General features: G+C 42.0%; 2 protein-coding genes across 9 annotated transcripts in view; both read right to left on the reverse strand.

Annotated features, from left to right (window-relative positions):
* Window positions 1–15,349, reverse strand: part of ZNRF2 (zinc and ring finger 2) — a 53,930-nt gene extending 38,581 nt beyond the window's left edge. Inside the window, exon 1 of one of the 2 annotated variants that reach the window (XM_072925773.1) lies at window positions 13,882–15,349. In XM_072925773.1, coding sequence (XP_072781874.1) covers window positions 13,882–14,356 — 475 coding nt within the window. In that variant the 5' untranslated portion in view covers window positions 14,357–15,349. The remainder of the gene's footprint in view (window positions 1–13,881) is intronic. The other variant, XM_012571643.5, reaches the window with a different exon arrangement.
* Window positions 15,350–18,866: 3,517 nt separating this feature from the next.
* Window positions 18,867–25,355, reverse strand: part of MTURN (maturin, neural progenitor differentiation regulator homolog) — a 67,342-nt gene continuing 60,853 nt past the window's right edge. For 2 of the 7 annotated variants that reach the window (XR_012054599.1, XM_072925780.1), the window contains 2 exons: window positions 24,742–24,822; window positions 18,867–21,721 (listed from right to left, as the gene is read on the reverse strand). Coding sequence is in view for 4 of the 7 variants with exons in the window: in XM_072925780.1 (XP_072781881.1) it covers window positions 24,751–24,822 (72 nt within the window). In the remaining 3 variants the exon portion in view is untranslated. Of the gene's footprint in view, window positions 24,823–25,355 lie in introns of all 7 variants that reach the window. The other 5 variants (XR_012054598.1, XM_072925779.1, XM_072925777.1 and 2 more) reach the window with 3 other exon arrangements.

Consider the following 25,355-nt stretch of genomic DNA (forward strand, 5'->3'; position numbering starts at 1 on the left):
AACAATATAAAAACATATATTCAAACCACACAGCTCTCTGCAGAAGGTCGTAAAAAAAAAAGAAAAAAGGTCGCTAAAGTATTTACAGAACTTGTTTTCACCCAGGAATCAAAGTATTACTGTGTCTTCCATCTTGGCTTTGAAAGCCATTAAGTGAAATTAATTATTCACATTTTGTTCTTTTTCTTCCAAACACAAGATAGATCTTGTCTTGTTACCTCAGCATTACTGGATACAAACCTATCCCTTTTCAAAAGTAAATATTTCAGAATATCACCACAAGAAGATTTTATCTTCCTGTCAAGAAAAACTAATATTATTTCTAAAGGTTAATCTTCCAGTGACCCTCCTACTGCTCAAGGCATCTTTCTAACACTAACTCAAAACATATCAGAGGTTTCTCCAGGTTTTTAAACATTTAAGGTCAAATACTTTAATTCTCTCTTTCAGAGCATCAAACAGTGTGAGAACAGCAAGGAGCTGCATAATTTGCCTTTTCTTTTCTACTTCCACATACTGTGAGGAACCAAGCAGGGAAGTCCAGTTGAAACCACAAGCCTGAAACTTTCGGCAGAAAACGAGAACTAGGTCCAGAAAGTCCTTAAACCACGTGAAAAACAAACAATAGCGGTGAAACTAAGAACAAGGAAGCTGATGATTTAGCAATATTTTGGAAAGCTGTGACAAGAACCCTATTTTCTAAGATAAAAGTGAACAAGTAGATAGACTGATTAAAAAGAAAGAAAGTAACTGGAGGCCTGTGAGTCAAGCTTGGAAGAATGACTAAGAGCCTTCCAGGGTAGCGTACCTGGTCTACCCTTGAGGCTGTCCAAGCTGCTTTCTGCACCTCGGGGCACCGGGCAAATGCGGTTCCCTCAGGAATTGCGGGTGTTTCAATAGGACCGAGCGGCGGGCGGCACGTACGGCTCGGTGCCCGCGGGCCGGAGCAGCCCCGCGGCCGCGGCACCTGCAGGGAGCGGCCGGCGGTGCCCGGCTCCGCCTGAGCTGTCCAGGCCGCGGGTGCTGAACAGGTTCTGCCCGGCCAGGGACCCGCCTGGGCCGCCCGCTCCCCTCCCTGGCCTCCACAGAGCCAGCCCCAAACAATTATCCTCGATCGCCAGTCTTTTGTTAATCCTGCTATTAAGTGCAGTTAGCCAAATGCCACAAGAATGACACGAACATATTGATACATGAGGTCTGTCTTCTGCAGCCAAGCCAGGATAAAGCCCTTTTAAGTTTTTACTCTCAACCTTAGGCTGAAATTCATGGCTTAAAGGCACAAAGATAAAAACTTCAGTTTGTGTACCAAGATGACAAGTTGCATTCTTACAGATGCAACTGTAAGAAAAACCCTGAAATTCTCCTCTATTTATACAGCACGAGTGCCAATTTGTATAAACAGTCACAATGGTACTTTAGTCTGTGTTATGGAAACAGGTTTTTACAGCCCAAACAGCTGCTTTTAGTTTTAAAGAATAATTGCTGATGGCTGTCTTGTTTATACAAGAAACAGCAGTTTCAAGTTTACTAGCTAACATCAACAGTAACACCAGATAACTCTATACACAAGCCTGATTTCAGTGAATTCTCTTATCAGTCTATCCTCCTGAATCTCACTAGGCAGGCAGCCACTGATAGAAATAAACAACTTTATTTTTAAAGACAGTTACTTTATTGTTAAATGTTCTCTTTTTCATTATCACCCTGGTCCTTATGTGTCAGACACATGCAGCAAATTAGAGCTTTCTACAAGCCTAATTCAAAGTAAGAGGCTATAAAAATTGAGAGGCACTAAGTGCAGTAAATATCCTTTCAGTAACCTTTCAAGGCTATATGCATCATTGAAATTGTAGCTAATAGCTAGCAAGAGTCAAATACAATTAGAAAGGAAAAAAAGAACCCTTCATGATTGCATTGAGAAAAGAACTACCTGTTAAAAAAAATGCATCAATTGCAAATTTCTGCATTCAAAATGGGAAATCAGTTGCAAAACAGTATGAGTAATTTGCTTATTAGGAATTTTTCCAATGGCAAAATTAGCTGTCAAAATAAAATACCAGAGAAATTAGAGGGTTTTCTACTAAGAAATTAAGAAAGAATAAACATCAACTGCTTAGAATGGGCTAAATCCAGCTGATCCCAAATTCCAGTGCTGGTAGGAACCCCAAGGTCTCTTCATGTACTATAAACATCAGAGAGACGTTTGCCCACACATCACTCATCAGAATTAAATCTGTCCTTACAGGCCCTTTCTCGTAAAGTTTTCAGAGAAAAGTCATTGTATCCATAACCTAAATATAATAATGACATTTTTTAAAATGATGAATTATTTTCCAAAACACTCTGTGAGAAAGGAAAAAGCAATGTTTAAGTATTGCTTACAACAACAACTGACTGAAATAGCTGGCAAAGTATCTTTCCTCTATACTTCCCTCTCTGTGTACAAGTACTTGTGGGGATATTTGTAATCCTCAGTTAGAGGGGCTCAATTACCATAGTACTCACTGACTTTCAGGGTTAGGAAAGCATCATTAAAATTTACTTACAATTTAAGAGTTTCTGCAGAGGCCTACAAATCTAACAATTTAAGAGCATGAATACTGAGACTGCAGAAAGAGCTCCTTCCCTTTCAGCAGAGGAAGAAATCCTTGTCAGTCATAGATGACAATTCCTGACAAATGGGATTATGCCCTTCAAGGTAGATTTGTGAGCAAACTAGAAATCCTGCAGGAGCAAGGAGTAAAACTGTCCTCAAAGTGTTTTAGCTATATCAATAGCTTAAACACATTGTACCTAGTACATTTATCATCATTGCCTGAAGGAGCATGAGGCTTAGTATGTCAGAGAGAAACTCCAGGAGGGAAAATAAAACAAAAATAAGGTCCTATCTTGAGGCTTTTCTTCCTTTCCTATTTCTATCTGAAATTTCACATGTCTGAAATCAAATTACAAGTGTGTAATTTCGTAAATTTACAAATCCTCAAGGCATAAACAGAAAGCCAATAGGATTAGAATTTAATATGTTGACATTTAAATTCCAGGCTATAGTGCCTTGTGCTGGATGTACAGCCTATTTACATGGTTAGCTCTTTGAGGGAGCAAGTTTAATCAGTTTTAACTCATATGTGCTTCAAAACACTGCCAACAAAAAGCAAAATTTACATCACAATTTTCAAGTTTTGGGAAATGTAAGTTAGAAAAATTTTAATTCTAGAAAATACATATTAATAGATACCCTAAAATAAATAATTTAATCAAAATGGCCTCTTCTCTTTGTTACAGAACTAATTATCTATTTCAGTAGGCTGCTCTTAAGTGTTATTCCTCCATTAATAGTACTGACATACAATTGCTAAATAAAACTAGTATACTAAAGTTAAAATCCAAATTATATATAATACCTTAAATTATGTCTGTTAAGAAAAACAAAGAAACAAGTCATAAACTCAAACACTGATCTTCTTTTTAAATGTGAGTGTCTTTAAGATTCAGCTAAGTTGATATTTCTGCATATTTATTTTTGTTTTCAATAGCACTACAGTTACTAATAAAGGTGTTGCAAGTAAGACGACTCATCCACACAGAAAACAGCAAAAGGGCAGGGAAAAGGAAGAAGAAAGAAGAGGCTCTCAATAAGTGACACAGAGCTATAGTGCCACAGGACCATAGTCTAGGAGATTAGAAAACAATTGTATCAGTACTCATATCCCTGCACCCCAATTCCCTCTAAGTAAGAATGGAAAAACCACCACTATTCCATACAGACCTTTCCTTCTCTCTTGCTTACAAGTCTGGCATCCTTGCCAGATGATTTCTTTTGAGGTTAGCATTTCCTGAGGTGCTTACATTTTCCACTCATTTTAATTCTGTATCTTTGTGAATGGTGCTGGGTCAGCAACATGTTGAATACAAACATTTATTTTAAAGCATATTTCGAAGAATGCTACAGCTAACAAACTTTCAGGCTACAATGGGACATAGCTATTTAACAGCCCAGAGACAGTGCAAATCCATGCTAGAACAATGATGAAAAACAGGAGTCCATAGAGGTGCATCTTATAACCAACATTTTAGAGCACTTTTGAAAATACAAGGGTATTGGCAAGCTGTAGTTTTGACCACTGCCTAAATAATTATTTTAAAAACTTGTTAAACATTTTCCTTTTTAACTTGTTTGTTTAAGCATTAGAGCAAAAGGTTTCAAGGACCTTTGTCGTGGTCCTTGCTTTTAGAATAATAAACATTAATTTCTGCTATTGCTTACAATTCCTGGCAAAAATTATACTCTGAATAGTTTTATCAATGCTAAGTATGCCTTGCCTTATATTTGTTGTAACATGGCAGTCTTTCTCTGCAACTTGCTTATTGGCTGGCCAATCCCTAAAAGAGAATCAACAATGGCCAGAATTTAAAAATTAGAATGCTTTTGACAACCACTCCATGATCTCATAAATCTCTGTGGGTAGGAACAATCTCAACACTGCTGTCAGTCCAAGCTCTCTTCAGGGAGCTTAATTCCAGCTCACTTTTCACAAATTAACAGATTCCCCCAACACATTAAACAGTTTAATGTCAAAAAATTTCATCATCCAAGCTTACAATGCTTTTAAACATTTATTCTAAACAAAGCTTTAAAGCAAAATGTGCAATCATTAAATGTATGTAAGAGGTTGGTTGCCAGCACACCTCTAGAGAAGTCACATGTACCAGTCCACCCCACTAGGAGGAACTTCTGCCCTCCAGCTCCAAATGTGTTCATCATTTGAACTTCATCAAAAGAATTTTCTCTGACTTCATCAGCTGAACACAGCAGTGTGCTTTATGACTGGAGAGGCACAAAGAGAGTAACCTGGGCTGAACACGTCATCCATTCCCGCCCTTCCACTATGCAAAACACATTATTTGCATTAGCATTCTTATCCTTTTGTTTGCAGCAAAACTAGTCCCACATTTCCAAGGACCATTTCCTCCACTCCCTAGTCTTATGCTGTCATTGGATCTCGATCTTATCAAGTGCATGAAAACCAGTTTATTTTGGTACACAGTTTATTATTTTAGCAATGGCATCTGTATTTCCTCCAAACCAGAAGCTATTTCAGTACTGCATTTTATTACAATAATATTTTCAACATTTCATTTTTTTCACATCCATGGTTATGAAGAAGCTTAGTATCATGTGTCTTTGAAAATGTTATCACTTACAAAACACACAAATTCATAGATATGGCACATTGGGATATAAACTAATCCAACAGCCAAGCTATAGCAAACATGCATTACTCTTGAATTAATTTTAACTCTATTTCAGTCTTTAAAAAGCAAGGCAATGTCTCTACGCTTGTCATCTGGTATCTTAATATTAGATACCCAGCATGCATATGTTGGGACAGATGAATTAAATATTCAAAGGGTGTTTCTTTGATAGCATGCAGCCCTTTTTCATGTGTGAATTTCATGCTGGTTTCATTCATGAGCTGTTTTAGTATATAATTTCTCTTCAGCCAGCAACAGCTTTATGGCACTACTGCATGGGTAAACCAGGTATTTTATTTCTTTACACAGCACTTTAAAAATATATAAATAGTTTTACAATTATGTTTTATTATTTTGGAATTGTAATTTGTTAATAGATTGCTAGAGGTTTGATAAAAAACAGATCATCTTTGCTCTACTTTGTACTCAGGCAACCAATCTACTTGCCATTCATTGAGTAATACCTCCAATATAAAAATAAAACAAGTATCTATCAAAACTGATCTGACTGCCTCTAACAACTATAAGAGAGTGAAAAAAACCCTAAATTCAAACACTTAAACCAGCTCTAATTTACAATTGGGTTTGAAAAGATCACAGCTTGAAAAATCAGAAGGAAAGTTGCATAGCTAACCCTGTATTTGGGCACTGCACACCTGAACTCAGCCATATCACCTTTTAGAAAACTTAATCACAGTCGGCTCTGAAGATGAATTATTATCCAGTGTAAGATATTATAGGAGCCCTGAGCCACTCATACACATGCAAACGATGCCTTCCAATATTCAGAACAGGTGTGTGATTTTGAACTCATTCTTCCCAAAGGACAACAAGAAAATGGCAGCAAATTCTCAAGTCTAGCATCTTAGGCTATTTCAGTCATCCTTGCTGATGCAGCAAAGACACTGATAAGAAATAGAACTGCCTCACAGTGAAAGCAAAGCAGTTAAATGACCACAGAGAACCACATTTTATTATTGTCGTTGTTCTTTATGATCTGGAGATTGTCCACCATTATCTCTCTGACATTTGCTTAATTGATGATGCTCTATTTGGTAAAGGCCACAGCATTTTCTTCAGAGAAGCAAGATTCTATTTCCCCAAACTGGAACTTTTATCCATATTCACACTGAAGAATAAAGAAGTGTTATTCTTCATTCCACAATAAGTAAAATTTCTGATAGCTGCAAGAAATCAGGATTCAAAGTAACATGATTTTCAGAGAACAATGTAAGATTCGTGACAGGAAGACAATCCAGTTTGTAATTTTACTGAAAGACTACCACCAATTTGCCCAGATTTCATTATAAAAATAATTAAGATTCTCAAAATACTGCTTATGTATTCAGGCAATCTGCAGAAAGCGCCTCTGAGCAGTTTTCTTTTGCTGCATATGGAAAACTTCACATCTGTTAATGTATGCTATGACAGTTGTTATTTTAGCAGTACAGAACAACTGCATTTACGTTATACTCAGTACAAGTCAAGAAGAACCCATCCTTCAATTTTGTGTCAAATTCAACACTCAAAGACAAATGCATGTGTATTTTAATAAGACATGGGATCCTCCCCTTTCTGCATTGTGTCCTATAAGTGCCTTAACTATATTTCAACGCAAGAAATTGTAGATATACCTATACTTCAGGGGAAAAAAATCCAGGAGAGTTATAACTAAGCTTCAATTTTTTACCAGAGAATAACACTTAGGGACTATGCTAACATTGGTATTAAAAAGACTGTAATTTACTAGTACTGACAATATTCCAGATGCTCAAGTAACCTCCCATCTCTAAAAACCCTACCTTCAACTTTTAAAATCATAATAAAAATGCAGTTTAAATCAATCTGACATAAGGACTAATTATGGGAGACTAACTAGGAAGTGTTTTGGAATACCACTAGTTTTAAAAACCATTTACAGTTAAAATGTTACTAAATAATTGCTTTATATAAATGATACTTTGTATGGAAAGCCAAACAAATTGTAACAGCTTGCTTCTCCTTGCCATTATTCTTAGGTGAATTTATTATAAGTTACTAGAAGACACGCAAAGTGCATGCCAGATGAGAACTCTGTATTTATAGCACACTAAGTCAGTCAGCAAACAGAATCTACTAAAAATATCCCTGATGGTATGCAGCACACCCACCCTTTGGGGACTGTGCACAGGCTGTGGTGGTCTGATTTTGAGACACAGCAGACTAGCAAGAAAACACCCAGCTAGGTCAGCTCCTGAAGACAACAGTGATAACAGTCAAAGCCCACACAACTCTCTCATGTGTTCTGTTTGGCAGGCAGTCAGACACCTCGAGCCCTATGAGATTTTCCTTCCTGATCTCCCCAGGTCAATACTATTCAATTTCCATGCAGAAAATAGAAGCATGTCCTGACTGAAAGGGAGAACCAGCCTCATTTGTTCTATGGCTTACACTCCCATTTTTATAAGCACCAGGAATTTTTGTAGCCTTCAAAACAACAGAGGTCAAAAGCCTCTAGATGCACACTGAGATATCCCCATGAAAGTCACGATGATCATTTACAAAGGAAAGGTGGTCTTGGGAACATAAGCACTTGTTTACGAAATATCTATCCAGATAATAGACAACAAAGACCACTCTCCTAGATGCTTAAAATACGCATTTCTGGTTTTACTCGGGTAGTTGTGGTTTTATACAAATTGCTTTCTTTTGATTGGAAAGATGCATGTCTTTAAAGATGCTCCAAAATAGAAACTCAGAGCACTCAAGGATTTCTCACTTTCTTTTCACGGGTTAAACATCTGCAAGAACAACATGCTCCATTACCACAGTAAATGAACACAATCTGTCGAAATGACCATACACCTCTCCTGAAACTAATTAAGCCATTAATGGGCAGTAGACACACTGCAGAAAAATCTTGAAAGTAATATAAAATTGGTTGCATGCAAAGAGCAAGGAAAACCTACCCAAAATTTTTCACAACTTTATTCAAAATTTAAAAGCTTCCTGCAAGGCTGAAAGAGCAATTCAAGAACGTTTTAACGATGAAGTTTTCCATGAGCAGCTGGCAAGAACAGGGGAGCAGAACTTACCCAAACAAATGCATAGGCAATGTGTTTTACAAATAGTTTTGGATTTCTAGCAGTGAGAAAAGGCTTTCTTTATGAGACAAAGAAATTACTTGGGAGGTTGGTGGAGACTAGTCTGCAATTATATGACAGAACATGAGGAGAGACACTGCCAGAATATCAGGGTTGCATAGGTATTCAGAAGACATTAAATAAGAGGAAAACCTTTGTTTGAACTGGCACTGCAAAGGTTCAATCAGGTATTATCACTACCTTGATAGCCAAAAGAAATATTTATATATGCCATTACAATTAGGCTGTTTCCTTTCCTTTCCTTCAGATGGTTAACTATTTACATTTCTCCCACAAATGCAGTGCTGCCATTTTTTATTATTTAGCTTCTCCTAAACCCTTTTGTTGACCAAGCAGGAAGAGGGGAACAAAGGGGGGGGGGGGGGCAGGGAAGCACTTCCAAAAAAAAACAAGAACCTTTCAAAGATCCCCTGTCACTCACCTCAGCCTTTACTTAATTGCCCCAAGCCTACTCATTATCACAGAGACCAGTCTCCAACTGAAGGAAATGAAAGATTACTCCCAGGGACTTCATGAGTGCCATCAGAAGACTCAAACACTTCTTCTTTTAGCTCACTTGTCCAAACACTTAACATTTGAGACTATAAGCACTCTCTTGACTGAGCTGGAGCAGGTGGCTGGTGGTGTTAGACTTATTGCTACTTTTTCTTGTCCCTCACTCAGGAGGGTTTACACCTATGCCACCAAACCAGGAACTGTATATTGCCCACTGAATGTACACAGGAACAGAGCAGCCCAACTAAACACTGGAACAGTGAGGGACTGCAAAGGGACTGGGTTCCTCAAACTCACCAGTCAGAACAGACCTTCTAAAGCCCATTATCAAAAGACTTATCCTTGGACTGCTCTCCTAGCACAATGGATTTTTCAATCTATGTTTTGGTGAAGGGGATGCTAACGTATTTACAAAATCCCCCATATCTTCAGAGGCTGAAAAAGTGACTCTTCTCTCTCACTTTGGAGTCAACTCGATATAGCTGAACATATCTATTCCTTGCCCCCACCAGCCCAGCAGTCCCATTACAAGGCACACTTCCCAACCTTTCTCCCACTTCAGGGGACAAAGACCTCAGAGTGCCCCTTTGGCTGGCAAAATCGGAGCAGCATTAAGTCTGAAGTGTTTTAGAGTTTCATAATTTCTCAAAGCAATAGTACTTGTGTCATACTGGAAGAGAAGGGCAAGGAAGTGACCAAAAGACAGTTGAACCTCAAAAATACATCCAAATGTATCATATAACTAAACAGATCTGATGGGAAACAAAACAAGATGTGGCCTTCTAGGCAGTTTGAGAGACATCTAAAAAACTCTTCTGAGAATTCACACAATTCTTCTACTGTTATCATCTTCCCACAATCCATCTAGCCTCTATAACCTGAGGCTTTCATAAACCTTCATTTATCAAATGAGGAATTCATTCATTGCTTGTACTTATTATTATCACAAACAGATGCTACTATAATATACCTACAAGGTTCTACCCATATCGTATTATGAACATTCAGTAGCTGGTGATAAATCCTGCGCTGTAAAGTACTTAATAAAAGAAGTCTGATCATTATTTGGCTTAAAAAGGACATAACGAACTTCCTTCTCCTAATAAAGTTGAACAGATGCAACCTTATCTCCAGATCATTACTCCTCATCTTGACATAGGCATGAAGGCTGTTAACAGCTGTATCTGACAACCCTATATATTTTAAAAATCTATCTGTAAAAAATCATATAAAATTGTATATGGACATATACAACACAAACTGAGATTCTGTATAATACCTGCACAGCCTCTGCTCAGTCATCTTTAAAGAAGAACTGATGTGAAAATTTTAAAGACTCAGTATGTTTGAGTTTCTGCTATCTTCAGCTGAATTTTTATATATTACTCCCTAAGAGATTCTAAATGACAAAACAAAAAAGAACAAAAGAAAAAAGGGTTTAAAGGCATTGTTGTCTTACAACAACATTCCCAAATTTGAACACCAGAAAGATACTTAGACTAGGTTTTTTTGCCAAGAATTCTCCCAGTCATGACCACCCAGAAACAGGAACATGAAGAGGGTTCTAAGGAGCTGTCAACACTTTAAGTGATGGAAGTAACACATCAGCAGTTACCCAAAGTAAAAGCCACCCCAGAAGTCCATTTTTAGCTGAACCAATTGCATCACTGACAAAAACAAGCTACATTGGAACTACAGTGGTAGCTTTGTTGCAGCACTGACGAGTATGTAATCTCTAAAAACACAGTGGAAAAACTAATGTGAGTCTGGCCCCATGGTCCTCAGGGCCAACTCTTCTACACATAACAGAAGGTAAGAATATTTACCTTGGGGCTGGAGGAGAGGGGAAGTCCCATTCACTGAGGAACAGAGCAGGGAAACTACTGGTCAAAATTCCTGATAAGGGTTATCACCTTAAAGGAAGCTGGAACTTGGCACTGTGTTGCAAGAAAGCTCTTGAATGTCAGGCTCGGGTTTGGCCTCTCCGGGAGTGCCCTGAGATCTTACGGAATTTGGGTCTCACTCTACTTAAGGCCCTAAGCCTACTTCAGGCATGCTCACAGCACAAAGTTAAACACACAGATATATTTTTTTGTGATACAAGGCTCTGATTATTGAGTGAACTGAACTCCCCCTGAGATGACACAAAGCTACACAGCAGTATTTACTCCACTGTATGTTGCTCATAAAAGTGCCTTAGCCTGAGGTCAGATGGGAACATGAGACCTTCACAGTCAGGAAAGGCTGTTAGTACTACAGTTCCTACTAAAGGAACATAGACAATAACTGAACATACTTGCCAATACGCTAACGTAAGTTTTATATTCTCATTCAAACTGTGTATTAACAAGCTTAGAATAGACTTAAGCATGTTACAAGAGAGGGCCAATATTTAGACATTACCTTAGCATGCAAAACAGCTCAGTAAAAGTGACAATAAAGTGTAATTCACTAATGGCAAATTAATGACAGTAATTTAACAAATGCAACACCCACATGGCACTGACTGATGAAGCCAAGCAGTATACCTGAAAACATAAATAGCTGGAGATTTGGTTCAACATACAGAAGGTATTCTTGTTCTTTTTTTTTTTTTTTCATTTTCACAGAATTACTATGCTAATCTTCACAATTAATTTGGGCAGTTTTCAGGATAAAAATAAATAACTCATCTAATTTGCAAGTTACAAAACAAGGGAGGGGACTTTAAGCATGCTCAAGATACACAAGGTAAATGCCAGATACCACACCTAGACAAGCTTGAGCTAGTTACTATCAGGACAAAAACAATGCTTCAAGTTATTTTTCAGAATGCTGATGTTACTAATATATGATCTCCAGTTGGGCTACTTTTTCCAAGCATGTAGTTATTACAAGGAATCAAGAAAACACAAAGCATACAACTGGAAAATGATGGCAACACTGAGTGGGATGTGGCATAACATACCATCAACATCACAAAATATTTAATTGAAAGAAAGAATAATGCTTCAAGTGAGGCCTTCTTCACAGGTGTTGTAATATTATGATTAAGTACTTATTCATCCCTAAGATGAAGACCACACTGTCTTTATGTGGTCATAAGATAGCCATGAATCTGTTTCCTTCTTCACTAAAAATCTTACTGTATCTTGAAATTTTCCAGTTATACTCCTAACATATGGCAGTCCTTATTTATTAGTGAGAAGACAAAGACAGTGTACCCCTCCTGGCACTTCTCCTGCACCAGAAAAAGCAACAAGCTTTGCATCACTCAAGGACAAAATACAATGCAGTACAGCAATCAAAAAATGATTACATGCCATAGAAAAGATCAGAGTTATTCTGAAGAGACCTTCCTGCATCTGAATACAGCTTCCTAGGCTATTAATCCTCATCACTTCGTTTACCTTCAATCCACTCCCTCCTGGCACCAGGGCAAGTTAAGTACAGTGTTTAAGCACAGAGGGGGAAAAAAACGTTTCACCTTTGAGCAACAATTGGCTACCCATTCTAATTAGTCCCTTATGCTTAGCACGAGCTGTACAATATTCCATGTGATAGCACATCCTTTCATCACCAGAAGAAATACATGCACCTTTTTCCCCCCTCAAGGTACTTTGATGGTGTAATGAGCATCCTTGCAACAAAGCACTCCTGTCAACCAGCTTGGTACTATGAAAATAGTTATGTTTCCTTTCGTAGAGTTAAATATTATTTTATTATAATAGAGTTTGACAGCTTTCTGTTAATGTTGAACCACTGGGAAGAAGCAGTTTTAGATATAGGAAGTAACAGCTATGCCTGTCTGGCGGCCACCACGCCAGAGGCAGCAGACCATGTGACAGAAACCTCGTGTACCCTGAGAGGGTCAGGCTGCAGACAGCTCTGCTTTGGCTAAAAACTGGGTGAATTACAGAAAACGAGAAAGCCAACCTACTACAAAACAGTATTCACAAATGGATTAATAAGAATAAAGAAACATAGAAATTTTACATTAGCCTCTTGTTTCCCCCCCTAAAAAAAAAAAAAAAAACTTTGGGGTATTAAGTTTATACAGTTATATATACTTATATATATAAATATATATGTGTGTATTAAAAATGTCAGTTGAAGAATACATCCTTTAAAAAATAAAACTTGCAGATTGTTTGACCTATCCGAACAGCCTTTCGAACCAGCAGTTCTTAAAGGAGCCAGCAACTTAGAACGCAGCTGACAACTAACAAGATGATTTCCAACTTCAAGGTAAAAAATACAGGCAGCAGAACACTCGTCCTATACAGCCCAATTAATCTCAACAGCGCCAGACCAAAAAACTACAACGTGCTCCACGTTTAAAGTGCTTCTCAAAGGGCCTCAGCTTCCTGGTTATTTTAGAGTCCAGCCAAGTGTTCCTCCTGCCTCAAGAGCACATGTGCCCGTCCTCAAGGCTACAGGGTGCTGCAAGCCTGTACTCCAGCGGCACGGACACCTATCCGGCTCTGCTCACCTCTCATTAACAAAGAAACTTACTTTAACTTCTGCTTTTCTGTATCGACTTTCTGAACAGAGAACCCGAGAACTTAGAAAGTAGAACAAACATCAGCCACACATTAATCAGTGCCTAAAGAGGGGTTTGGTCCGATTTTAGAATAAACGGTGGAGACACATGATCCAATTAAATTCTAATTATGTAACTAGTAGGCAAGAGTATTTACACAGGCACTGATTACAGCTATTAGAGTCTAAAGTCGCCGGCCGGAGAGGCTCCCGCTTCCTCTCTGCCGCTGGGCTCGTTTCATTTTTAACCTCCCCTTTCACAGCTCTCCTTACAGACTATGGGAGACTCAGCACCGCGAGCCCGGTCTCCAAAGCCGGACGTCAGCCTGGAGGAGCCGCAGCTCTCCTCGGAGCGATGATTCATTACCCGTCCCACCTCGGAGCCGGGGAAAGACCCTCCACACCCCATCCCACCGCCCGCAACCCCGGCCCCGCAGCGAAACCCTCTCGCCCCGCCAGTGTCCCTTACCTCCGAACAGGTGCGGCGAGAGGTGTGCGGGCAGCGAGCCGATCACTAGCCGGGGCCCGCCGGAGGAGCCGCCGCCGCCGCCGCCCCCGGCGGGCCGCTCCCGGCCGCCCTCCTCCGGGGTGCTGCTGACCGAGTCCTGCGAGCCGTAGGGGCCGCTGCTGTGGGGGATGTTGAAGGCGGACTGCGCCGCCCGGGCTCCGGAGGCCGTGGCCCCCCCTAAGGACCTGCTCCGGGGTGCCGACCCCGCGGCACTCCCCGCCGCCGCCGCTCCTCCGGCCGCCGCGGCCGCCGCGCCGCTCGGAGCGGCGTGAGGCGCCGCCGCCAGGTGCGCGTAGCGCCCGCCGCCGCCTGCCGAGCGCCCGCCGGTCCCGTTAGCGCCGCCGCTACTGCTGCTGCTCGAGGAAGGCAGATCCCCGCCCGAGTACGCCCGGGTGCGGCCATTGGCGGCGGTGGGGCTGCTCTGCTTCGCGCCCATGGTCCCGCCGCCGCCGGGCGCTGCCCGGTGCCCTTCGCCGCCGCCGCCTTCCCCGCGGCGCCCGAGGGTGCTGGCAGTCCGGTCCCGGCGGGTGCGATCCGAGGCGCGGGTCGCGCCGGGGAGGGGGGAGAGGGAGAGTCGGGGGAGGGGGACGGGTCGCTCGGTGGGTCGGTGTGGAGAGGGGAGAGCCGCCCGCCGGGATCCGGCTCAGCTGGCGGCCCCGGCGCGGCCGCTGCTGGCGGGTCTGGGGCGCCACCATGAGCTGCTCGGGACGGTGCTGGCTCCCGCCGCGCGGCCGCTCGGCCCCGCCGCCGCTGCTGCTGCTGCTGTGCCCGCCGCCGCCGCGACCGTCACCGCCATCCTCCTCCTCGTCCGCCGCCGCTGAGCCCTGTGCGGGGCACCGGCGGCAGCAGCGCCGCCGAGGCCGCTCGCTCACCCGCGGCGCGCCGTGCCCGTGCCGAGGAGGCGGGAGGGGGCGGTCGCCCCGGCGCAGCCGCTCCTCTACCGTGTCGCCATGCTGGGGGCGGCACCAGCGGGCGGGAGGGGGAGCGGTTACGGCGGGCGGGGGCCGCCGCCTCGGCTCCCCCCGCGCCCGGCGGGAGACCGGCCCCCGGCGGCGGCGGCGGCGCAACGGGCCGGGCCCCGGCTCGCCCCGCCTGCCGCTCCTCCCGCAAGGTGCGGGACAGCGCCAGGTGAGGCCCGCGTGCCGCCGGCCGCGCTCGCCTCGGCAGCAGGGACAGTCCCCGCGGCGGGACACACGCACGCACACGAGCGGAGCTCGCTGGCCCCTCGCCCGCCGGCGTCCCGCGGCTGCCCGCCCCCCGGGCGGCAGAGAAGAGCCAGACCGCCGCTGGCAGGACGCGAGCGGCCGCGCTTGGGGACGGCCGGCGGCGGGCCCCGTGTCCGGGCTCCGTTCGAGCCCCGGCAGGTGAAGGAGAGGAGCGGGGGCGGCTGGGCGGGCCGGGGTGGCGGAGCGGCGGTGCCCTGCTGTGCTCTCCTGCCGCGCCGCCGCTCGCTTCTCCGCCCCTGCGGTTCCAACAAGCGCCCGGATGCCCGAGCCCGGCGCTTGGGGCGGCTCCCGGCCGCCCGCCTGGGCCGCGGCTCGGCGGGGCAGTGGGGGAAAGGGCCGCTTGCCCGCCTTGGGAGCTCTCCCGGACTTCCAGCCCTGACGGTTTGCTGTGAGTCTCTGTTCTCCGAGAACCTGGATGTACCAGGAGACATATGGACATACCGGGAAGCAGGACTAGAAGGATGAAAATCTCTGACATCTTTGGTTCACAGGTGATACAGGAAAATCCTGTACACCTCAGTCTCTCACTCAAAGTCATGTTTTTTTACACGAGGATTAACTAAGCTGTAAATTTTATGCCAGTGTATAATACCCATGTGGATAGCAGGCTCAGTTTGATCATGACAAAACATTCAGAGACAAAAAACCGTTTTGTGTCTTGTTTGATACTGAGTGTCACATATATTGAATTTATATTATCATGATTCCTACAGTCGGTCATCTAAGGTAAACTGCTTGTTTTATGGATTTTTGTCTGCTCTAAAATAGAGTATGTCACCATGAAGCAGTGCATCAGGACTCTCCATCATACTGTCTCGGTAGGGATTCCAGCTACATTCCTTCCTATGTCACAGTAGCACAGTATGTTATAATTAATACCATGAAACTGATCCAAACCTTAATTAAAAACAAAAAGCAATTCGGAGCACTACATTTACACTTTGCCATTTACACTGTGCCATCTTTGATGCTCCTTCTCAGATGTGAAAGGCCTTCTGTTCCACCTCCTTTTGCCGTGTCTCTTACAACTGCATGTGGCATCACATTCTGGCATCACTGCAGCTCACAGCTGGGTCTGCAAGAAGAGGTACCATCGTTGGGGGTGGCACTAGCCCTAACTCTTCATTCCAACACCACTTTTCTGGATAGCTGAGACGCTCTGTGAATACTGTGAACCCCATTTAGAGAATGCTGGTGTAAACTGTTTGTCCGTTTCAGCAAGAGGCAGCGATTCCACAGCTGTCTCATGAAGAGTCTTTTGTGTGCTGGGTGTTGGGCAGACAGCTGGGGTCGATAATCTGCCGTCCCAAGCTATGTCATCCCCACTTGTGAATTATAAGCTGCAGTCTCTGCTGGCAGTGGTAGATACTCCAAAGTAGATCAATCATGAGCACTTTCTAGTTCAATTCCCTGCAGAAAGTCAGTGTGGATATGCTGTCTGCGCTGCCACCACTGGTTACTTTTTAAATGCTTCTCCAGCTTCAGCCAAATCTCTCAGAGACATTAACAGTATAGAAAATAAGTGGTTATATAGAAAACAGAGATTCTAATGTTCCTACAGAAAGGAAAGCTACCATAGGAATTCCTATCCTGCTAAATTCCAGGAATCTGCTTGGGCAAAGGATGTTGCAAACATGACTCATAATTTCTGCTGCTCGCAGAATGCCTGTGGCATGTTGAGCCCTATTGGAGCAGGGTTAGAGGGAGCATGCTCAGAGTTTTATGGAGTTTTTTAAATTTCCACTACTGAGTGTTAGTAGAGCTGTTCAGCTGCTAGAATAAACAGCCTTTTGAAAATAGTACATTGCCACACAGTATCACAGCACTTTCTGTATTTTTTTACAGTGGATTTAAGAATTGAGCAGGTATTAAATACAGATCATATGTGACTGTGAATAATATTTTATTCAATTTAGGACTAAATTATGATGCCTATGGTGGAAAAAAAGCCCTACAAAAAAGACATCCAGTTACTCAGTCTTACAGTCATAAAGTTACATTTAACAGCATAGGATATTTCACAGAAAAAAAATCACAGCAACAGGACAGCCTGTTTTCCCTTCTCAGAGAGCATGACTGCTCTCAGTGCAATGTGATTTTCTGGGGTTTTGTGTTTGTTTGGTTTTTTGTTGTTTTTGGTTGTTTTTTTGTTTGTTTGTTTGTTTGTTTGTTTTATGTATGCTTCAGTTTTTGTTTTGCGTCTAGGATATATTTGCACCTCTCTCACTATCAAGTGTGAATCTAAACAAGACACACCTCTCAAATAACACATCTTCAGGAAAAAAAAAGCCTCTGAGCCAGCTTTCTCCCCTCAGTTCTTCCTGATCTCTCTAAAAAATGAATAGAAATTTTTCTAGATATTAACATTTGCTTTATATAAGCAACAGTACAGTTAGGTTTTCAAGATAACATTTCTTCTAACAAATGTCTTTTAGCTGTCTATTCTTGTAGAGGCAGTATCTGGCACTGTAACCTCCACCCATTTGTTCATTACTACACTCCAGAAGTAGTTTGCATAAAAACTTTGAAAGTTACAAGAGAAAGTCACTAGTGATGAGAGGAAGAACTGCAGAGAGAAAGTAGAATATCTTGCTGCTACAGATTTCAAGAATTCAGTGGAAAAGCAGATAGTTATATAAAAATCAACTTCTATAGGTCTATATGGGTGAATGCTGCTTTTGTTCCCGTAGAAACATATCTAGGGAATCGTAGTCATACTTAAATAAGCACTACTTGTTCCTTGTCCAGAATAGTGGGAAAAAACTGGTTTAGACAGGCAAATATACTCACTGTTCTTTGTTACAAGCTGCATACCTCCTGTTCAGATCTGGTTGCACCACCTTGTCTATCAGCACATGAAAATAATGAACTTGATTCTTGACTGGTTTCCTTGAACATCCCAGGTGACAGGTGTGCCCTAAGCATACAAAATTCATAATATTGCACATTTTGGAAAATGTGTACTGATAAATGGAACAGGGGCCTGCATTTTGCTTGACAGAGAGCTATGCAGACAGATAATTTCCCCTCTCCCCTGCTGCCTCCTTCTTTGATGGCTTTTAAAGTGACACTGAAACAAGGATTTAAGCAAGGTTTCATTATTGACAGAAGTATCTGACCCTGAACTAATAAAGCCAGCCAGAGTTTCATTCTGTTCAGAACCAATCAGACACTTTTTTCTAAAGGAGAAGTATTCAAAAAGTAACGGGATACCCTTATAACATACAGCTTATTTTATAATAAAAAGTGTGGGCTTCTAAAACCGTCTAAAAAGGTTTAGCCAACTAGATTTTTTGAGCAGGTACCAGGCTAGAACTGCACATTGTGATTAGAAGAGGTCAGTGCAGTTTTTACATTACTGTGTATTTCATCAGTTTCAAAGAAATAGCTCTGCACACCACTTCTGCACAGATAACTGAAAATAGAGACTTCTGATGTGTTTATTTGCTCATAGGGAAAGCAAAACAGAGCTGTTTTATACCCCTGAAATAAGACATGTAAAATGTACATGCCTTGCATCTGTAGCTAGAGTAAGCCATCCAGCAGATGAGGCTGTTTTATGTTCACATCTGTACACTGAGGGAAATAGGTCCCATATAATCCCTCTCAGTGTGACTGCAAACAATACATAAAGCTATTGTAGGAATCCCTTTAGATAGATTTTGGTGTCAGTGATGCTCCAGCTGCTGTCTGGTGCTTTTACAGATGCAGGAGACCCCATTATCCAGATTTAGATTTTTATTTGCATTAAATAACTCTTTACACATATTGATGTTAATTATATGAAGATTTGGGCACATGCTTGCACTGACACATGAAAAACAATTCTGCAACGTGTTGAGATCAACCTTCATGGAATAAAAAAACCAAGCTGCTTGTCAAACTCAAGGTTTGATTTCTCAAATTGTTTTGTAAATGTGTGGTGATGCTCACAAGGATAAGGAGGTTCACCCTTGCTTTATAAAAATTCTGTTTAAAGCCTTCTATTGTTTGAAATTTATGCTTTTCTGAAGTTTCTATCACACTGCAAACAATATGCTGTATTTTGTACTCTAGAGTTGCCTGTAGAGAAAACTGATGTTCACAAAGAAGATAACTTAATCTTGAAAATAAACTGACATTTTGACTGGACTTATTGATTGACCATTTTGTACAGGAAGAAATACTTGGAAATAACATACTTGACAAAATGGCAATTTGTGCCGTGCACTTCATTACCACATGCTGTAAAGTAGTACTTTAAGAAATAAACTTCAGTCCAAGATTTCTCATAGAAAAGGGTATTCCCCCTAATAATTTGTATGCTGTCCTACACTCACAACTGTATTATCATAGCCACTGAGTGCCTAAGTAGACAACCAGAGGCCATACCAAATGCTATTCATATGAATTTGCCTTTTTGCTACGTGATCAGGCCAGCACTGTTAACTGGCTCTCCCACATGCTGTATTAGTTTTCCTTGTTGGTGGGGGTTTTGTTGTTATCAGCTTTGCATTAATCAGCTCTCTGTGTAGTTTCCTGAACCTTCATGCAGTTACAGCCCCGCCCCCAACCCTCATTTTTACTACATGCTCGAGAAGCTAGAGAAGGCAAATAGCTGCTTAGGCTATGCCCATTTCTGCACTGGAGGAATCTGCACCATTTCATTAATGAAGTGACACCAATGCACGTTCATCTGGGCAAGGCATGATACATCTGTGGGTATGTGAGTCTGGGGTATACAAGCTGATATATAAAGGTGCCATCCAGCTCCAAGAGAGGGTGTAGGACCAATTAACATATGGGAAGCACATTTACTCTCTCGTTTTCAGATCTCATACCAGTATCCAGCAATGCCAGCTGAGTGTGCATTTGGGAGTTGGGGGAGGACAATTGATCACCTTAAACTCCCTTTACTTGGACAGGGGGAAATAATGGTACTCTTTTGAGTTATATCCCTGACTTACACTAATTTGTTTTTCAGTACAGGGTGGGACTACAAAATCCTTTCACATCTAAAAAGGCAGCTGGCTTAACAGAGAGCTTTATCTAGAGCAGTTCATGATACTTAATAATAAGGAAGACACTTCAAGTCATGACACAGTGAGAATTACACAAGTAAATCAGTCTTCAGAAGCTGATTGCAGGCAAAGCTGTTTTACAGGATACATCTTTCATTATTGATACTAATTCTTTGAATGCCAGACATCTGTAAAAAGAGATAAGTATATGGAAAGCAGTACTACAGAAAAATAACAGCAAAAAATGTAGGAATGAGAGCAGGTGGTAGAGCCACGTGATATTAGATTTGCCAAGTACAATCTGTATTCTCTCAGGTTTTCTATCACCTACCAAATATTACCTTCTCAGGGCCCAGAAGAAAAAATGACTTTGTCCTTATTTTTGCACAGTGTTTGCTAATATTTTATATAAATTATTAATTGATATTCTACAGCCCACTGCTTGCAGTCTGACACTGATAAGCTTAATAATGAGAAACAAAAACACACAGGAATGTTAAGCACAGCTGCTTGGGCAGGCACATGTGTCACAGTGACTTTGTGTAGCACAAGTCAAAGGGACAGTAACAACCATAAAGTACAATAAAATCTAGGCACACTAATGCATGTATCACTAGCAAATGATTAGTGAAGAACACAAAGGCATGTAACTGGATTTTTCTGAAGGCCTAGATCACAGCTACAGCAGTACTGGGTCAGGAGGATGTCAGAGAGCTCCGCGCTCTCTGCCAGAAACGTTTTCTGCCTCAGCTTCTGTGCATCACGCCTGCTGCAAACCAAGCGTGAGGGTGGTGTAAAAGGCTCCATCTGTCGTGTTGGCTCAGATCCACTCAACAGAAGCCAAAACCCATGAACGTAAGAGATGAGAAATCAGAATTGTGAACCCACTTCCTCCTCTCTCTGCTTTGCCTTTCTCCAGTTTGTACCTCTCCAGGAGCAAGAGGAGCTGTGTCTTGTTCTAGATTGCTGCTTGCAAAATGAGGGGAGTCAGGGTTCTCTTCCTCAGCCTTCCCATAACAGCATAGGGAATGAGGGACTTAAATTTCTTAAATAAGGAAGCAAAATGTTTTCCGAAGGGTGGTAGAAACTAGTCATTTCACCACTTGAGAAAGCCAACATACACTTCCTGGCTGGTTGTTCTGCCCCAAGCTGGTTTCAGTTCAGTATTCAGAAAAAGCCAGGCAAACAGTAAATCAAGTGCAAGTTAGAACAGTCCTTGTAACTGCTTGGTGTAGCAGAACACTTCCAGATGACAGTATCTTTCTAGGAAGTAGGAAAGCAAAGACTCAGTCTTGTCAGGAGGTTCTTGTTGAGATGAGTATTCTTAGTTGCAGGATTAACCATTCCCATGGACCACATGTGCAATGCCTTCTTAGCAAGATCACAGATTATCAAGACAATTCAGAACCATTTATTTTCTTCATTATTTTCTAAGGCTTTTCCTCTGGACTCATGGTAACTCCTCTTTAACTCAGTCATGATATGATCACAATTTAGAAAGGGTCCTTTTACAGCTGTATAATCCCAGTCAAGGACAGAAAGCTTTCCACGTGGAGTTTAAACAGCAAAAAAGACCTGTTTTGTAGAAGCATATCATGAGGCTGGAGAAGCTTGGATTCATTCTGGATAGCAATTCTTTCTCTGTTAAAGAAAACTTACAGAGCAGTCTGGTATTGCAAGTCCACACTGACATCTAGTGCTGAAAAAATTGCACTAGCCAGTGAGTACACAAAGAAGGAAAAAGATGTTGGGTTAGGAATGAAAGATCTAAAAATATAGCCAAGCATCCCTCCTGCTTTATGAAAATGCCTGGCTGCTTATGGGTCTGTTCTGTGGGCAGAAGCTGCTCTGTCTCCATGAACTTGGGTGCTGAGGGGGGTCCCTTGGGGAAATGCACAGGATACTGGGTCTGACAGACAACATAGATACCCTGGCTGCTCCTGAAAACTTGAGGTCATGAGGAATCTTGAGTTGTGACTTTAAGTTTGTTTTGTAGCCACTGCTATTGTAGGACTTGGTGCAGATTAGCATAACTAATAGAGAACTGCTGCCAGTGGCCCAGTAATCTTCATGTTACAAAGACTTTACAAGATTGATTTGTTCTCACCTTCCAACCTGAGAAGACAATTTCCCAGTACTTTGGAAAGATTCCCTCTCTAAGCTGCTTCTAGGGAAGAGGAGATTTTTTTTGTTTTTCAGTGGCTTTTAGTACTTGATGTTCTCTTACCTAATATTTCAATTAAAAACATTCTCATATTTTTACACATACACAAAAATTTGCACTTTACAATATTTGATTGTGCCTTTATGGGCAAGCAAAGATTGTAAACCAAAATATTTGTGATTTTTTAAATTGTAATTTCTACCTTCCGTGGGGAAGTAAAAAGTAATAATAATATACAGAATAATGAATGTTTTTCAGTATCTTAGCTGCCAACACAGTTCCTTCCCTGTCACCAGGGAAATAGTGAGATTAAAACCATGTGCTCTGTGTGCTTCAGAAGTGAAATATGCATGTCAGTGTTGTATAAATCATCAAAGGAGATGAGCAAAAGGACAGATCCAAAGCTACCAAGATCAATGGACTTTTTTTCCCCCGTTAAATCCCATGAGCTTTGGATCAGGTCCTGGCGGATGTCAGAGCTCTGCCAACCCCAGAGAGAAACTGTAGTCCAAACGCTGGTGTGCTGTTTGGCAAGCCACAGCTGTGAGGTTGGCAGATGTATCCTTCATGGAGAAAATCCTGGTGTTGATGAGCAGAATTACGCAGTGGGACTCTGCACAGGGGAGTTCTTGTTTCTCTGCATGGAGGCAAAGCAGGGCCAGCCCTGCTAGGGGTTGCTGTGTGTGAGGGCATCCTGTTCTTTCAGACACACACTGAGGCACAGCAGCAAGCAGCATCTCCTGGTGCTGCCCAGGGAGCAGCTCTTTCCTCCTCCTCCTCCTCCTTCACAGCACAGCAAGCAACAACTAGCAGGATTTAGCCCTTACTGCCTTACCAGTGTGAAAGCCACAGAAAAAAATGTGGCTTTTGTCCTGTACATGGTACCCTTCCTCCCCTCATTAATCAGAATCAGCCCAGGTACTCAGACATAATTTCTTCTGTCAGTTTTTGCAAATTTTTAATTTTTTTTCTGGGAAATAATGATACAGAAGTAAGCATGTTGTCACATCTAGGCTGCATTTTTTTACCCCCCATATCTTGTAATCAACAACAGTATGCATATTTTAGAAATGTTTTCAGACTTTTGTGTCTGGGCTGGACAGACTGGGATGTGAATGGAGGATTGGCAGACCCAATTAGACAGTAAATAGCTTAAGTAGCTGTCAAAAAGTAAGGCTAAAGCAGGAAAAAGCATGTGGCATCTCTCACTAGATAAGCTAGAATGATTGGCATATTCAGTCAGAAACAGTCATTTTCTGATTTAATGGGGGCTTAAGACAGATTGTCTTGCAGCTGAGACCATGCAAATCAATCATTAAAATGTCAGGTTAGAGTCCGATGTCAGTTAAAATTTCCTTAATATCAGTAGAATTGCACCAAATTTAGCCATCCAAATTTATAGGGTGTGAAAATTGACCCATAATTATTATTAGGGGCAAAAGCATGCAAAACTGTATCACATGCCTAGAATTTTCTTGAAATAAAAAGTAATAGAATAGTAAAGCCAAGAATGTATAATAGATTAGAGTAGAAAAGAAAAAGAAGGAAAAAGAACAGGAAGAGGTAAAGGAAAAGGAGAGAAAAGGGACAATGGAAAGAGGAAAAGAAAAAGGGAAAGAGAATGAAAGATGGGGGGAATTGCCAAGTAAGGAATGAAGTAATGTCCCTGAGGAAATTTAAACACATGGGGAAAATTCCAAATGTATATTAATAACATGGAATTAAATCACTTCAACATTACTGTCATCAGGTCATGTTCATATTCATCCTTGCCCTTTTTTCTCCCAAGAAAACCCAAAGGAGACCCATGAAATCTGGTGGCAGCAATACATTCAAGAAGGTGCCACTATAATTTTAAAGGTAACTAGTTTGCAGAGCCTATTTGGTGCACTGATTGAGCATCCAGTACAAACATAGTCAGCTGACATTAGTTCCTAAGCCTTTAGGAACATTCAGAGTGTGTGGAAATCAATGGTTTTTAAGTGTGGTACTAGGCAATTACAGATACATTCCCTACCAAGAGCACTGGCTTGCTTTATGCAGAGCATGATCTGTTTGAATTTCAAATATTTGGGGGCAGGCAGTGAGTTAGGTTGGCTGGTATTCATTTAGCATCCAGTTCTTAACATTAAATCCCCTACTCAATTCTTTGCCTTCTGCTTAGGAGTGGGGCTCGTGGAGGGAGCCCTCCTGTTCATACAGTCTGAGCGGGGGCTACACCCACAGCCCAAGTGCAAGAGCCTCCATGAGGCCTCCCAGTGACTCAGGACTTGGACAAGTCCCCAGTCTGGGGTGAAATAATAACTTTTGTAAAGAAGTAGATCAGTTTTACAAGCAGTAGCTGCCCAGAAGACAGGAATGACAGAGTTTTGGCAGTGTGCAGACACATGCAACAGCAGATCAAGCTGGGGTGGCTGACACAAGTACCAACCTTGCCTCATCATGCTGCCCTTATCTTAGAGGCTGGCATCCTTGCCTGGAGCTGACAGACGGATACAGACAGCTTGACATGCTAGAGTAAAGCAAAAAATATGTCAGTCAGGAACAGTGGCAGCTCAGGAGCAGCTGTGTGACCCATCAACACCCTCCCCTGCGAGGCTGGGAGAAGGGGTGGGGCAGCCCTGCTTTAATCCAAGTTAATATCCTGAATCTTCGGAATTTGGCGATGAACAGCTTCTAATTCAAGCTGGCTGTCCTCAGCAACAAAGAAAAATGTAAATGCACAATGACAATTATGCAGTGTGGAGTGTTAGACAGGGACAACAGAGGAAAAGAATGCTTTAGAAAATACACAAATACATAGTAAACCCCCCAGAACTGAGGAAGCTGAGGAGCATTATTTTTTAGCTCCTTCATTATAATTGGAGTAATTCTCCTTGCCTTTATGTGAAAATGGTTCTTTCCAGAATCCTTTTACACTTCAGATTTCATTTAAAATCATATTTGATGATCTGATAGTTTGCTCTGAGAATATTACAGAGCAGGTTTCAACAGCTGTAACCCACCTGAACTGATGTGCCTCTACTAATAGTGTTCAAACCAGGG

This window comes from Taeniopygia guttata, chromosome 2 (genome assembly GCF_048771995.1).
Source record: "Taeniopygia guttata chromosome 2, bTaeGut7.mat, whole genome shotgun sequence".
Classification (NCBI taxonomy): domain Eukaryota; kingdom Metazoa; phylum Chordata; class Aves; order Passeriformes; family Estrildidae; genus Taeniopygia; species Taeniopygia guttata.